Source organism: Malus domestica, chromosome 04 (genome assembly GCF_042453785.1).
Source record: "Malus domestica chromosome 04, GDT2T_hap1".
NCBI classification, from domain to species: domain Eukaryota; kingdom Viridiplantae; phylum Streptophyta; class Magnoliopsida; order Rosales; family Rosaceae; genus Malus; species Malus domestica.
The window spans coordinates 19,193,223-19,209,604 of record NC_091664.1 but is presented as its reverse complement, the minus strand read 5'-3'; the positions used below and the strand labels follow the sequence as shown (position 1 = coordinate 19,209,604).

At 39.0% G+C, this 16,382-nt stretch overlaps 2 protein-coding genes across 3 annotated transcripts; both read right to left on the bottom strand.

The window, feature by feature from the left end:
* Window positions 1-6,438: 6,438 nt before the first annotated feature.
* Window positions 6,439-11,942, bottom strand: LOC114824382 (two-component response regulator-like APRR7). Of its 2 annotated transcripts, none has more exons than XM_029101143.2 (10): window positions 11,485-11,942; window positions 10,456-11,077; window positions 9,852-10,013; window positions 9,594-9,727; window positions 9,117-9,275; window positions 8,613-8,784; window positions 8,217-8,441; window positions 7,991-8,138; window positions 7,077-7,884; window positions 6,439-6,835 (listed from the first exon to the last, which is right to left on the bottom strand). In XM_029101143.2, exons 2-10 carry the CDS (start codon window positions 10,784-10,786, stop codon window positions 6,728-6,730), a joined length of 2,247 nt encoding a protein of 748 aa, XP_028956976.1. In that variant the 5' UTR covers window positions 10,787-11,077; window positions 11,485-11,942; the 3' UTR covers window positions 6,439-6,727. The 2 variants fall into 2 exon arrangements, with proteins under 2 accessions (XP_028956976.1, XP_028956975.1); XM_029101142.2 differs by having other exon boundaries at window positions 7,991-8,441; window positions 10,456-10,797; window positions 10,926-11,077; window positions 11,485-11,819.
* A 2,373-nt stretch (window positions 11,943-14,315) lies between these two features.
* On the bottom strand, window positions 14,316-16,055 carry LOC103433341 (adenylate kinase 1, chloroplastic-like). The gene is made up of 4 exons (XM_008371589.4): window positions 15,655-16,055; window positions 15,419-15,559; window positions 14,926-15,198; window positions 14,316-14,768 (listed from the first exon to the last, which is right to left on the bottom strand). The coding sequence occupies exons 1-4, from the start codon at window positions 15,967-15,969 to the stop codon at window positions 14,625-14,627; spliced, it is 873 nt and encodes a 290-aa protein (XP_008369811.2). The 5' UTR covers window positions 15,970-16,055; the 3' UTR covers window positions 14,316-14,624.
* Window positions 16,056-16,382: the final 327 nt, after the last annotated feature.

The window sequence follows — 16,382 nt, the reverse complement described above, 5'->3', positions numbered from 1 at the left end:
TAATAGAGATAATACAGAAAAAATAGAAAGAAAACTCAAAGAACCAAATTAGACTTGAAAACAAAGTCATTGCAATTTGCATATATATATATTCTATTTTTGTTGAGGGATACCTTGTGTCCAATGGTGGATCCAAGATTTGAACCTAGGGAGTCCTTTTTTAGATAGGAACAAAGCCTGAAGTGCACCCAAAAAAAAAATTCAGTTTATTCACTGAAGCATTTTGTTGAACGCTTGGTAGACTTGTTATCGTCTGCCAAACTATGTTGCACATATATCAATAGATAGCGACATAAGGAATCCGATGAGTGATCTAAAAGGAATTTGTTGAGTGTTGTCAACACAACTTGTCGAGACATGCCTAGCATGCATTACACCAAACATTTATTAGCCACAAAAAGGGGCCGTACCAAACCTTCGAAGGATCCTCGGAAGATTTTCACATGTATTTTTTGGGGACTTCAAGTGGTCCTGGGATCACCTTTATCCCAACTTCCATCCACCTATGCCTGTGATGCTCATTCCATAGATTTTTTTACGATCCAAACCGTCTATATTATTAGTACATTATACATAGATCATCCTTGCAAAAAACATTAAATAAATTGACACACCCTGACCCAGAATGTCCACTTAGACTCCAAATAAAGTTGTGCTGGCCAACACCCGGAGGGTGACAAAGCTATAAAGTGTAGTGATGTGGATAATGTAAGTAAATTTAAACCTAAAAGTACCTAAATGCAAGAGTGCTCTTGTAAGCGGGAATGAACCCATTTCACACTTGATGTCAGAGCATAAGTAAAGTATAGTAAAATTAGAATAAGAACTATACCATCGGAAGTAGTCTCCGATATCAGTGTTTGCCAGAGATCCTCTTCGACATGAACACTACCACTAAATCCTGGAGGGCCGAAAAAACAAGGGTGAGTGCCCCTAAAAATAATGTTTTGTAAAAATATTTTCAAAAATGTAATAACCCCTCGCCATAAAACAAGTATAGTTTCCACAAATAACATACTACGTATAGTACATAGCCAACAATATCTCAAAAATGCTATACTTTACAAACTTCTGTAAATAAACACATGACATCCGTAATCACATAATCTCGCATAAGCAAACAGATCATATCGAGTGCTCATCGACACATGCTGACACACAAGTTCATGCAAAGGTACTCTGACATGTACAAGACTGGGTGTAATAATAATTTATGCTCTAGTACTACAATCACATGAAGACTGGCACTATGCGCATCACATACAAGTTTTAATTGCCTATAACAATCTAGGACGAGTACAGTGAGCGTACAGTGCGATGTGAACATACACGTGAAAGACAAGCCTTGGCCTCGAGCGAGTACTAACACCGGTGCAGCACATGATGAGCAAATAACGTAAATATAGTCATGCCAGAGTGATTCAATAATTCTAGTCAACATAATATTATTCATAGCCGTATAACTAATTAAGGCATCTCGTAGGATTTATAATGATTTCCTAATTCTCATCGTTACGCCATTTACTAGAAACATTAATTTAATTATGGCATCATATAAAAATTTCGTTATTAGATGTATATATAAAAACTAAACAAATATATATACTATATCAAAGAAAAGACCCACTCACAAATCATGTTGTTGAGTCGAACCCGCCTCGCGAGCATCGAGAGTCCTTGCGATGTGCTTCACCTAGAAACAAAACCATTTACGTAAATATTTAACGTACTAACGTATAAATGCATTTTCGTATAAAGTACGGCTAATAAAGGAACTATTTTAAAATGGTCGAATTTCAGAAAATGGACGGTGGATTTGGGTTCGGAACGTCTAGAAACCTAAGGAGGGACTTCAAGTTCCTCCATGCACCGCAGCATGCGCTGCCACAAGGTGGCTATACTGGCAACCACGCGCCGCACTGGCAACCACGCGCCAGCTCCCTCACACATGCCTACATGCCTGTGAGTACAACAATACTCGCTTTCCTTGAAGGCCTACGTTTTGTAGGTAGCAAGGCCGACTTTCAGAGCTCCAAACGAGCTCAAATCGAAACCAAAATCGGTGATACAAAAACCTAAGTGAAGCTATAAGTGTAGGGAATGGGTCTATACCCATTTGAGGCTGTGTTATGGTCAGAGTTGGCCGGAAAAGGAGTCTGGAAGTGGCTCGATGGCCATGGTTCTGAGTACCAAAAATATGGGGAAAACTTCCTCGTGATTTTTTTTGTATCGAATCCCATCAAAACACAACTCAAATATTTATTCATAACATCACAGGGAATTATTTTAAGATCGTTAAGTTTTACCTTTGCCATAAAGGCGAGACCCTCGCCGGAAAACTCAGATTTCAAATAGAGCTCCATGTGAGCTTCTGTGCATGATTTTCAGTAACCTAAAGCTTGGTTTAACTTTGTAGGGTCGAGGGAAAGATGGTTTAGGTTCTGAGGCTCGCTAGATTGGCGATGGTTGTACATGGCTGGGGTGATGGCTCGATGGTGTGTGCCTTAGGTAGCTTTTCTGCACTTGCAGAGAAAGGAGAGACAAGTGGGAGCTAAGAGGTGAGAAAGAGTGAAATGACGGAAGAAGAGATGAGGTGGTAGCAAATGAGTGGAGAAGGTTGAAAAAATGGGTTTTCTGGGGGATTGGGAGATACATGAGAGAGGGAAAGAGTGAGGTGTGGGCCCCACGTGGCTTACGAAACAAGCCACAAAATATCTGTAAACATGAAATTACCAAGTCGCCTTTCACTTTTGTAAGTTCGTAAAATGTCTATCGTAACTCCAAATTCGATTGCGCTTGTGCTTATGTGTTCGTAGTGACTAGTACTACAAGGATACGCTAAAAGAATGTTTCATACGTCTCACTATACACTGGTCAACGAAAGTCAATATCCTCACCTCTAGGGACATTTTCATCAATTCACTCTTTTAAAATTAATAAATCTTAAAATTAGGGACGGGTTGTTACACAAATAAAAACCATTAAGGCATGTAATTTTAGTGAAGATAAAAGACGAATACAGTTTATCAAGAAATCACTAATATGACTATTATTTAATTCAACGGTCAAATGTTTCAACGATTTTTGATAAGTAGAGATAATATTTGAGGAAAGAATATAAAAATAATGGTTAGATCATTCACAATAAATGTAAAATAGATCCTACAAATGATCCCTCAAATAAACTTATTTGAAAAATCACTCAAACGCGACGAAAGGAGACATTCACAATGAAGCTTTTCACACGTATACCAACACATGCCACCTTTGTTGTCAAGGTTAATAATGTGTAAGAATGTTAAACTCAGTGCACACGTAAATAACTATTGGCTATATGTTTAACTAATACATGAGAGAAATGTTTAATTATGAACATTACCCAATTCTTCTACGAGATACAAGGTTTCATCAATTAAAATAAAGGAAATTAAACAAACAAACAAATAAATAAATAAACAAAATCATGCTGATCAAAGAAACCTGTCACACAGATTGTATTATATATCCTCTGGTAATTGTGATGGGCTCCACACATTAATGAGATTGTCAAGGCTGCAGGATGATAGCGACGGTGAAACTTACTAGAACCTGGGACTGGGTCACTGGGTGCATGTCAGTGATTTATTTATATAGTTTCAAGCATAGTTATATTAAATAAGATATTGATTAGACTAATCTTCACCAGTTCATCAATTCAACACAATCAAATAAATGCTATAAATGTAGAATTATCAGAAAAACGGACTGAAGATCCACTTCAATAGCATTAATATTGTCTCTAACTTGATAATTACCACATGCACAATCTGTCAGATGTGGGGTTTTATTACAAGGCCTCAGTATTAGTTGGAATGAAGTTAGGATATTTAAACTTTTCTCTTCTCATTGATATGGTCGATGTGGGACATTTCAACACGCCCTCTCACGTGGGACCCGATTCCCAATTAGTGGGTCACACGTTGGAGATTCACACATCGACAACCACGTGGAGCCATAGGGACTCACCCTACACGCAGGACCAAGGGGACCCACTCATCACGTGGCAATACAATACGGGCCCATTCCTTAGCTCTAATACCATTTAGAATTATCAGAAAACTCACTTCCAACAACACCAATATTGTCTCCAACTTGGTTGGTAATTACCACCTGCACAATCCATCAGGTGTGGGGTTTTATTACAAAATGTCTCGGTATTAGTTAGAGTGAGATTATGATATTTAAACTTTTTTTTCTCATTAATACGGTCGACGTGAGACATTTCAACGATAAATACCCTCATACATATAAGTAACATATACCCAAAGAGGGAGGTTAATCAAATTCCAGGAGATGAGCGTTTACACTTGGGTCAATAGGCCCCATCTTCCTTGGCACATATCCTCAATAAGGACGGTTTGCCTTGTCCTCCTCCAGCCTAATTTTGTTTGGGGAATAAGAGGGGTGACACTTGTAAATATTGCGGCGTCCTCTCATGTATTCCCCCTATTCCAATCATATCTGTTAGTTATTCTGATGTTTTCTTTGCTTGTGGGCTCTCGTGTGAATTTCTCTGGCTTTTGCTCTGATAATGAAAATTCTAGTTTATCAAAAAAAAAAAAAAAAAAAAAAAAGATGGAGGTCAAGCTCGAACATGTCAAGAGGGAGTATTCGTCCTATTCTTTATAGAGAACACTATCTCCAACTTGTGGTGGAAACAGAAGGAGAAATCAAACACATAATTCCGCGCATAAAGTCATAAAAATATTTTCTGAATTGCTTGAGCTACAAATTTTTGTAGGTCAAAAATTTGTTGCATGGTTGAATAGAAGAATGGATAAAAATTCTTTGATGAATTCGATATCTTAAACAGTCATAATCTAATTGGAAGACCTAACATATGTTATTAATTAAAATAACTACTTAATGAGATAAAAATCAACCACATCAAATAAAATGGACATGTGGACTTTCAGCTCAATGTGACAGTTTGACTTTCTTTAGGTGGTGGCAGCTTGCACAAGGATATCCGAGGACGTGTCTAGGATAAGCTTTGTAATGTTGGATTTGGATGTCCATCCAGGGGCCTTCATCTGAGTTCCAAGATTGTAAAAACTCGTTTATCTCGCACAAAGGTTTAGTTTGAAGAACTCTTGACGTTATAAGAGACCTACTCTACCAAAATTTGTATCCTAAGTAAGTTTCCTTGAATAAAGCTTTCGTTTTCGTTTTTAAAAAAATAAAAATAAAAATAAAAATTACTAGCAAATACAGTGATGAGGACCATACGGTGGCCTTTTTCTTTTGGATTTCTTCCAACTGAATCCGACCAATCGACAGAAACTTTAAGACATTCCCACATACAAGGAAAAAAAAACACAAAGCAAAGCACATCGTGCTTTGTTTGGAGAAAAAGCATATCGTGTTTGTCAGTTGTTTTTAGCACTTTTCCTAGTCAAACAAATTAAGCTCACGAGTTCTGAACTAACAATGAGTACCCAAAAGAAGGAAAATAAATAGATACAAAGACAACCAAGATAAATACAAGGAATTTGTATCTGAAACATATGCTGTAAGCTGAACTAATTACATCGCGGTATTAACTTTAGTTTTCGTGTGATGGACGCAACGGAACCCTTAACCTTATCTTAATTTTGATTCTTTTTTCTCCATCATTCTTACCACCTGAGTTAACTCGAAATTATTCAAATTGCTAACAACTTTATGATACAAACATTTACGTACATGTTCATGGCAAACGTTTTGCCCTTCTTCAAGACCACTGGCTCCGATGATAATTTTTTTTTTTTTAAACAAAAAAAAAAGATCATCTGGTGACTTTACCACTGGCAGTCCGATCAGGTTAGAGTAATGATATCATGTCAAAGTTGTTTTTTCTTTCCCACTTTTGGGTAGAGTTAGAGCCCAAGGGCCGAAAAACAAATATTCTAATCATAGACAAACTAGGCCCAACCCAGATCTTTACTCCTCCATATGTGTCAAACTGCCTGAATTTTTAAGAAAGGGAAGTGGCAGAAAGTCACTCCATTTTTATACACTTCTTCGCTTAACTTTGTCGATTCTTTGTTGATTTGTTCAATCTGCTGATTAAAGAGGAAACAAGGGAGCACGTGCACAAGGTGAAAAGAAGAGTGCAGAAATCACTGGTTTGCGAGTAATCTCATAATTCTCCTTCTGACGTTTTATCAATTCCAATTTTAACATATTGGTTTCCATTGATTCATGCAATCTGTTTATGTATATACCTTGGTAAAGAAATAACGCTTTTCTTTTAACTACTCTACTTTACGATGAGGGAAATTCAAACTCAGATTCAACATGGCGGGCAAACCGCCTTGGCCAACCCGCCTGCGGTAGAGAGAGCAACCTAACCTCAAGTGAAATATTGGCCGGCTCTCGAGTCTCGGCCTAATGCCGAGAAGCCAATAGTCTAGAGAAGGCATTGAAGACATTTTATTCTTTAACACGAAATAAAAGGACACTGATGGCATAAAGCCGACGGCCTCCTGTTTAAAGAAGCAATTTGAAATCCACATTAATCGACTGCAGCTTCAAGGTGTGGTCTTGTCTGGAATTCTCACGTCCTACACCTCCAAATCTGTCTACACGAATATTTACGTAGCACCTTGCTCATAAGAGTTGCAAGAAAATATACATATGCATTTAACTGATAACAGCTCACAAGTAATCACCAAGTTTCAAACCTATGTTACCGGAAGTGCCCGAGTTAGCTATCTGTTGTCCTGCTCGTGTTCTCGCTCATTGTATGCCGCACAAACTGTCCTCGAATTCGAGGTCGTTGATCTGCCAGTTTCTTTCTGTTTTGATACCGAACCTGAAAAACCACCAACCGAAAATCAGATTCAACAGGCTGTCTATATTTTCTCTTATTTTCAGAATTCGGCAACCTTCTAAAGGAAATCAAACATGCAATGCAAGAAAGGGCACATTTACCAGATTGAAGTTAAATCATTTAATATAAATGTTGCATGTACAGGAGGAACGTGCAAATTTTTCATAAGCACTTATTAAGATCTATTATTAGGATGTAAAGTTGCAAACTGAATGTTAGTTACCTTTTTTCGGAAGCATCTCTCTTTTCTTTTCTGACGGAACTTGGTCAAGGCAGCTTCTCTCTGCTTGAACATGTTTTCATCTACTCTATTTCCACTCTGGTTTCCGCTACCGTCACCACTTCCACTTTTCCCAGCAACTCCATAATCACTTTCTAGCTTTGTACCTCCAACATTATGTCCACCGCTGCCTCCGTTTTGCCCATTGCTCCCATGGTTACTACCTGAACCACTCCCATTGATGCTATAATTTCCAGGGTTACCTTCAACAGGCCCAGTTAGGGCATTCGATGATCCACAATGTGGGGCAGCTGCAGCCAATTTCTTCAAAGATAAATCATTATTGTCACGCAGCTGTGGCTCTTGCATATTGTGGACAACATGGTGATGGACCCGATGCTGATCATAATCATGATGGCGGTTCTGGATTTGGTGTTGCTTCTGGGTGTCTCTTGATTGAACCCGTACTGTTGTTTCCACATTGCTAGAATTATCTTTTATAACATGTTCGGTAGCACTCTTAAGGTCCTTCACAGGATGGAAAGCAGATGATGGATGCAAAAGTTGGACCGTGGATGCTGCTTCTGACTTGTTTGCAACTTGAGATTTCGGAAGGGCATTATTAGTAGTGGATCCCATATCATTGATATTGCTGCCTCCTTTCAAGCATTGATTGGGAGGGTTATCTCTTGAATGAGATCGAATGCCGCGAAAGAATTCCTTTTTCGTAACTTCTCCACTATTATCATGTGGAGAGTTGCTTCCAACATGCCCAGAAGGACCCTTGTTAGCATTTGAGGCTGTGTTATACCTGCACAGGAAGTAATATGCTAAAGGAAAATATAGAAAGTTCACGTGAACGTAGATTCAAACTTCCACAGATAATAATAACTTCTAGGTCCTCCTGGTCCTAATACCTTGAAAAGGCTGAAGAGTCTGACCGTCTCAAGACATTGCGGTCATCTTGTACTGTTGTCTCAGTGCCTTTAACTCCTCTAAGCCTTTTCAAACTGAGCTCCACGGATGAAATTTCATGAACATTACTATGCGCCTTATTGTTAACGTCTAAGGCGTAATAATGTCTGTTAGAAGCTTCAAATTGTGTGTTGTCCATCTGGGAATCAGTGGGATTAGTTACAACACCTGTTATTGTAGCACCATCATACTTCAGCATGCTGGAAGGACTCTCACGTTTCAAGTTCAGCTTTCCCTTATCAATTTTCTCGTCAAGTTTACTGGAACCTGTCTCAAGCAGATTATTCTGTCTTGCTCCTGCTAGTTTTGTTGAAAAATCATTACACTGCCCATGCTGTAATTCTTCAATATTGGTCAGGCCTGTCTCCAGATCTTTTCCCATTGCAAAGTTGTCTGAAAATAGAAAATACAGCCTAATCATGAAGAAAGTAAAACAAGTACATATGCACGTACATACACTTAGGCACGCCGAGTGCATACACATCAATATATAACGAAATTGCATAATAACATTTAAATTTAGCACACACGGAACCACACAGGTTCAAATAATTCCAGGAATACCATTTTGTTCCTTCTGTTGCTGGCACTCCCTTGTCGCAGCTGCAGGAACCAATTTGTTACCAAGTGATTCAGCATTTGAGTGAACTACTTGGGCACAAGTACTATCAGGATGGGGCCATGAATACGCATGTCGCGGACTGTCAACTTCTACAGCTCTTTTTGTCCAAGAACTCTACAAAATGAAACACACTGACACAGTGAGACTGCTGCGTACATATCTATGAGTCCAGGTCATTCTTTGAATTTACTGTTTAATCTTTCTTTAAGGAGATGATCATAAAATTGATACTGAGATTGTGCAACAAAAAAATGTATTAATGTAGCCCCTTTAACTTGTCCACACACACACACCCCCCCCCCCCCCAAAAAAAAAAAAAAGAACTTGTATCCCAAGCGTTATATCCTTAGGCATATCTGCAAATTTGTGGATTGTCCTTAATGTCTGCAACACTCTTTTAATAGGTATGTACCATCAAGATATTTAGTATCCAATAACTAACATACCTGAGTGCCACTCCCATTGTCACTACCATCTCCAACATTCAAATCAGTATCTTCCTCATCCTTGCTTCCGCTATTGTTCTCAGACTTTTCAACACTTTTTGATCTTATAGACCTTTGGGTTTGATTGCCACTTTCACTTCCCGTTCCACTACCACTAGACTGAAAAAACAAAGCTTAGATACTAGTCATACAAAAAAAGTTAGGGACATAATATAAACTGCAATGTGAAACAACCATAACCGTTTGGCAAACATATTAAATATCATCATATAATTATGAAGCTCTTCTCATTAACATTAGTGCTGCTCAATGCCAATCTGAAGAGAAAATATTACTTTCTTTAAATTTCAGGAGAAATTTATATATCAGGTAGGGGAAGTGGAAAAATAAATGCAAAAAAAATCAAGAAATGAACAGAATTATACACACTTGTGGGCAAACATTCAAATACCAAAACAAAAAGTCTTAAGGACTCACACTATGGCATCTCCTCCAAATGTGCTGCCAGAGGTTCTTAAGCTCATTCTTTCGAATAGGCTTCACTAAAAAGTCAACAGCACCCTTTGACAAACACTTAAAGACGAGGCCCATTGAATCATGAGATGACATCACTGCATACACATATCAACAGAAGGCATAATCAAACGTCTGCTTTCTAAGCTGCATCAAACCTCATAACGGAGATCACTGCTCAATACAGTTGTTAATGAGATGGTCAAGGGGAAAAGAACTTACTGATCACAGGAACATTTTTCCGTGTCTTATGGCTCATAATCTTGCTTAAAAGGCTAACGCCTGATACACACGGCATGACTACCTCAGTTAAGACTAGATCAACATGATTAGTCAAATCTTCAAGAATCTTCCATGCTTGCACTCCATTTGCTACTGGAATCACTGAAATTATGAAGATTTAAGTATCACATCCTCAGATTAAAAAAAATAAAATATATAAAGAAGATGTGATTAATGCACAAAGTAGTATTGTCTGCTGACAATGACAGTGTACGAGTTTGTGTTAAATTGGAAGCGATATATCATGTATTTGCAATGACAAATGATTCTACTAACAACACTGATTTCAAATGCACCAATATACACATTTATGCTATTCAGTAACCAAAAACATATAATAGCATATCCGATGATAGCCTCCGCATTATTTGTGAAGAAAAAACAAAGGCTCATACATGCGAACCCTGAGAAGTCAAGTTAACAAGAAAATCAACAACCCCCATAAAGTTGATAATGCATCCGTTCAATCTTTCCATAAACAGCAGTTCCTAGACATTGTCATGCATAATGAAGCATTAGGACTCTCGGAAGTCCAGTTACTAACCTTCATAACTGCAATTGCGAAGCAGTGCGGTGACAACATGGCGAGTAGAATCATCATATTCCACCAGCAAAACTTTAAGAGATCTTACATGTAGAAACCTCTCCCAGCAAACCGTCGACCCTTGAGGCTGTTGAGTAACAGTCTGGGTTTGAACAGCCCCACCTAGCCGGCCTTTTACATCTCCAGCTCTTCCATTACTTTTCGACTCATCTTCCTCGACTAACCTCCTTTCCTCATCCTCCACTCCATTGTTACCCCTCTCCCCCTCGCCCTCCCATGAGCGGTGGTTTAGTTCCGACAGTTGTCTGTCCTCGTCACTATTAACATTCATCAGGACACTCCCTGTCAGTCACACAAAACACTAGCAGTAAACACGGCCCAAGTTCAGAACGAAAAAAATATCTTCTTGAATCCGGAAAAAGAATAGCGGACAGCGCTGATTTCAAAAATAAACATCTGCAATTACAGACCCTTGTAAATCTAACACAAAGTGTGTTGACCGATTACAGAGTGATGCCGACAGCAAATCCATAACCGAATATATACACAATGGATGCGAAACAAACGCCAAACGTTGTTAGCTGCCTAAAAACGGCTTGAAACCCAACAAATTGCTTTCACCCTGTAAGACCAGAACATCATATCAGTCAAAAAACCCACCACAAAACATTACCAACATGATTTGTTCTTAAAGAAAACATACACTTCTTCAGAAACGACAATTACCAGTATGAAATTAAAAAAAATTAAAAAAATCTCAATAAAGAGAAAATTTGCTACTCCAAGAACTTGAAACTGTATAATTATCAGATTAATCAACAAATATTCCAAATATGCATAAAATCAATAGAAAATTCTGATTTTAGATTACTAAACATTTAAATTAACAATTCTTCAATGACTAAAAATAATAAATTAACTTGGAAGAACTTCCAATCAATTAATACAAAGTAGCTAAAAAACAATAAATAAATAAGTAAACAAACGGAGAATTAGAAGATCAAAGAAGCAAAACATGGCAGAAATCACCTGCAAAGCTTCATTAATCGCCATAAGTGACCTAGATCCGAACTCAAATTACCAAGAAAATCATTGTAACTAAAACTTAATAACAACGTCAGAGAATAATCCTGAAAATCTAAGTTTGGATCTCCAAAAATGTCTTAGTTCGGATATTTTTCAGATTTTGTGTTTCCGACAACCTTGACCGGACCAAGAAACGTAAGACTGTGTAAACAGTTACAGAGAGAGAGAGAGAGAGATCCTTTCGTCAGGGAAAGAGAAGAGAGAGAAGACAGAGGAGAGAGAGAGAGAGAGCGGAGAGAGAGAAGAGGAAAACATAGAGCTCCGAGATGAGCTGAAGGACTGCTGACGTGGACAAAACAAGGGCTGGAGATGCAGTAGAAGTAGAACGTTCGAGAACGCCACGCCGGAAGGAAGATATTTCCAGCTTGGCGGAAATTGGGGCCGAGGGGATGCTGCGGTGGACGAAATCTAAAGCAGTGAGCGCAAGGACTCGCTTGTCGGGTATGAAGATATCTGGGATCGGATGTCTGACACGTGTGTGTACTGGATGGCGAGTACAGGGGCGGGGAAACGTCGTTATCGCTGGGACCGCCTACTTTTGGTTTCGGGTCAATTATTTGTAAGTTGACAAAAATATCCCCCCACCCAAACCCAAAGTGCTTTCATGCTGTGTCAATTTTTGGGTCTGAATTTTAGCAGGTCATATGAGTAAATATGTCCTAAAATATCCTAAATTAGGGTCTGCAACTTGAAAGGATTGCATGATGAATAATACATTTTTTCATTTTAGGAATGAATTTATTTTCTCACTTACAAATAACGTTTTTTTATTGTAGAAATTTCATTTTCACAAAGAAAAAAGTCATCTGAATTGTAGATATTTCCACGTGGTATGTTTTTATTAGTGAGTGGCAACATGTTAAAATTAGTGATGAAAATACTAATTTACTCTCAATTCTAACTGCTGTATAAATGAAATTAGATGGTAAGAGGTCAATTGGTTAATTTCAAAAAGTTTAAATTCTTAATTTACTAAAAAAAAGTTCATGGTTGAAATATTATCCTGGTTAATTTTGAAATTTGTAATAATACTGTCTTGTTAACAATGGTGGGTAGGCCCCTCATGAAATATATCATTGTATACTTTTGGATAAATGACAAGCCCTACCCATTGACTAGTGCACCTTGATAGGCAACAGGCTCCATAGTGCTTTACCTTTTAATAGAAATACATTTTTAGCAAACCTCACGTATCTTCTTGTGGTAGATTTTAGGGGCCTGCTACTGCCTCCCAAATCCCAATCTTATCCAACAATGGAGATTTTTATTATATTTTTATAACAACCGGTATTATCTATCATAAGGGGGAGAGTGTGAGCTTAATTTCGCAATAGGCTAACAATAATGTAGTTCAAATTCGTCTTTGGCGAGAATCGAACTAAGAAACAAGTGAAGCAAAACAACACTAAACCGAAGTATTAAGTGGCATCCAACAATGAAACCCTACATAGATAAAAGAAGATGCAAAATTATGTGGACGCAGAAAAAATGTGGTTTCAAAGAGCTTGCTCGTATTCCAGAGGAGATGCTTATTAGCGCCAAAGTAGGTAGTTGCGATTCCATGGATGTACAAAATCCTCCTCCAAAGAGGCCACAAAATTGCAGTGCATAAACTAGGAGGAGGAATATTCATAATCTGCGAAAGAGAATTCAGGATTTTGATACACCGGCGGGCCCTAATGGTCTAAAACGAAAAACGTCGAGCGTCTATACTTTAACCTAGAGTTATACCGTTTTACATGTTTTGATTTCGATCGATACCACCACCCTGGAGTTTCTATATGGTTGAGGCGTTTCACAGTCTTCATCGTCCCTAAACCAACCTCAGCGATTGTCGGCAAGGAGGAGTAGAGGTGGGTAGAGCAAACCAGAACTGAAGTTATTGGGTGGATTTGAGATGATAAGCAACACATAAGATTACTGAAAACATAATCATAGTTAGCCCTGATATTTAAACTGAAACTATCTGATCGGTGATCACCGAGGTAGGCAATGGTTTGGCACCGAAACGGACGTTGTGTGAAGAATTTTTAGCTGTAGCCATATAAAGCAAGACTTCCATGCGGTATACAAATAAATCTCAAGTCCTAATACGAGGGAGGGAGCCTGGAAAACATTTGGAATGAGAGGAACAAAGACAACCTAATATCCTAATCTAGTAAAAAGTTTAAAGATTCGCAATGTTCAACAACAACAAAGTGCATGCAGCGAAACTATCAACGTGTCGGCCGGCCATAACCAAAAAAACCACCAAGAATCGAACATGGATCCTCTCTACAATCTGATTTTCCTCTTCAAAGTTTCAGCTGTGATTGAAAGAGACAAAGTATAACCCACTAAATAGTTCAGAAACACAATCATTCATAATGCATAAGAACCCCATAAAGTCTAAGCACTGGGATTATAACTACCATCTAATTGCAAAGCAAGTGTGAAAAGATTTACTTCAAATGTACGGCACATTCTATCTTGAAACCGCTTAAACTTATGCAGTCAAGAGCTGGTATTGTGCCGAGATTCAATATCTGCAACTGATTACTTGATGATTGGCAGAACTAGTGCCAATCAACTCGGCCAGTGCAAGAAAAATCTGGAAACAAACAAGGTTGAACGAAATATCAAGTCGCAGAGGACAAAATGAGCATGTATCATAACATCGGATATCTTAGCATGACTCGTTCATCTGATACTATAACTACAGTACTGTGTGTGTCACTTTTCAAAGGAAAAAAAAAAAGAAGATAAGAACGAAAAATCATAGGAACAGGTTTCAGTTGAGAATCAAAACCAATTATTGAGCCCCACAGGACGCAATTTGCTATATATTAATCAATTATACGCTACAAGAATACAGTATGCCCAGCCTCCTTTACAGGGGCTTATTGCTGCCAAAATTGTAGGTAAATAAATCATCCGCTCAACTAAACAATAGTAATGGAAAGACTCGCTCCCGATGCAATATAACTGAATTCTCTCCATGAAAAAACAACCTTCCAAAAAATTCAAATTATCCAAAACCCTAGTTCGCACCTTATGCGTCAAGAGAATGGCGTGTTCACCTTTTCAAGGTGCAATATAATAAATTATGCAGCAGCAGACTGCTTCTCCTTGTAATCATCAAGATTAAGAACTTCAAGCAACTTGGGCCAAGACTCCGGGATACCTCCTGGCAAATCAAACTCCAACAGTTTCCCCCGACTACGGTAAAACTCCTCTACAGGCCGACTCTGCGAGAACCATTGAGAATAAAATTGATCAAAGTTGAATAATTGAAGATAACATGGAAATGAACTATTTTCTCTCTTCTGCCCTCATCAACCTTTTGTATTTAAACATGTTATTCAAATATGCCCCTGATCACATGATAGGAAAATAAAGCAATACCTTCTCATTGTACACGTGAATCCGATGTTTAATCACTTCTTCAGTGTCATCTGCTCGAGTAACAAGCTTTGACATACAATGTGCAGGGGGAAGAAGCGGAGCCATGCTAATTGCAGGATGACCATTTGAACCCGTGACATTAATGGATGCCACATTAAAATTTCCACCGCACTGACTACAAGTTCTCCTCCCAAGGCATTTCTCGAGCAGCACATCTTCCCGGAGCTTCAGATTGAGCACCAAGTCAACCTCCGTCACCCCTTCCAATATTTCCTAATACGACATAATTACACTCAATCAATCCTCAAGCACATTTTCACCAATTCAATACAATGTAGCATTCATAATTCCAAGATATCAGCTTTCAATCAGTCAATTACTCATTTAGATCAATCAAATTCGTTTAATCGGATCGCAGAGAACCCACGTACATTTCTAAATCAAAGATCTTTCATACTACTTTGAATCACATTATTCCAGCGAAAACACTTACAGCTTGTCTAATCGTTCGAGGAAAACCATCGAGAATAAAACCCAGTTCCCCTTTAGCTCCCCCAGCCTCCAATCTCTTCGACAACAAGTTTATTATGATCTCATCAGACACCAACTTCCCCCGGTTCACGATCTCTGATAACTACAATACCATAAAACAATCGAAGACAATCAAAACCCAACAAAATGCAGATCTGACAGAAAGAAATAAAAAAAGCAATCAGAAGATTCAAAAACCTCTTGAGAGAGGGGGCCGGATGAAGCGAGCTCTTCGCGGACGAGATCTCCGGTGGCGATGTGAGGAACGCCGAGGAGATTCGAGAGCCGGCTGGCGTATGTGCCTTTTCCGACGCCCGGCGAGCCCAGGAAGACCCACTGCACGCTGCGGTCCTTGGGATCCTTGACGGCGAGATTGGACGTGGGCCCCAAGCGCGGGCTGTAAGGCGAGGCGCCGTGAGAGGTGGTCTCAGGGGCGGCGCCTGAGTACAGGCACCGGCTTATGCGGTAGACGGAGGAGAAGGAGGGTTTTGATAGGCGGGTTAGGGCCGCCATTTAAACCGCGAAGTTTGCAGGCGTGAATGGGAGAGAGTGGAAGTTTGTGGGATGTAGGAGAGTGTTTGGTTTTACGCCCGCGCAACCCTAATGAATAATGTCGTTTTTGGGGGGAATTGGCTCGTGCCTGACACGGTGACCCCAAACTTTTAATGACTAATGTCGTTTTTTAGGCTAAATGGCGCGTGCCTGACACGGTAATACATCCTTAGGTCTCATTGAACTGAACTGGACTGCTATTAATGAGACTAAGTCGGACTCGTTTCAACTAACCGTATCGCTAAAAGTCGTTATCTAATCCGGAGCTGCAAGGCCTAGCCAAATTGAGGAGGTAGAGAAATGTATGGAAGCCCGGGTGACATCTGAGGATAATCTTGCTTTGACGGCATCGGTGACAAATGGTGAAATTAAAG

Bases quoted from the DNA above. Each gene is read 5' to 3' on its own strand.
- LOC114824382 (XM_029101142.2), bottom strand. From the start codon at position 10,786: ATGAATGTTAATAGTGACGAGGACAGACAACTGTCGGAACTAAACCAC. The intron at 7,885-7,990 runs GTATTAGGACCA...CTTCCTGTGCAG, and splicing joins GACTCTTCAGCCTTTTCAAG to GTATAACACAGCCTCAAATG. The intron at 6,836-7,076 runs GTAACTAACATT...GTGGTTTTTCAG, and splicing joins AGAGATGCTTCCGAAAAAAG to GTTCGGTATCAAAACAGAAA.
- LOC103433341 (XM_008371589.4), bottom strand. From the start codon at position 15,969: ATGGCGGCCCTAACCCGCCTATCAAAACCCTCCTTCTCCTCCGTCTAC. The intron at 15,199-15,418 runs GTAAGTGTTTTC...ATGTCGTATTAG, and splicing joins CTCGAACGATTAGACAAGCT to GAAATATTGGAAGGGGTGAC. The intron at 14,769-14,925 runs GTATTGCTTTAT...TGGTTCTCGCAG, and splicing joins TTCACGTGTACAATGAGAAG to AGTCGGCCTGTAGAGGAGTT.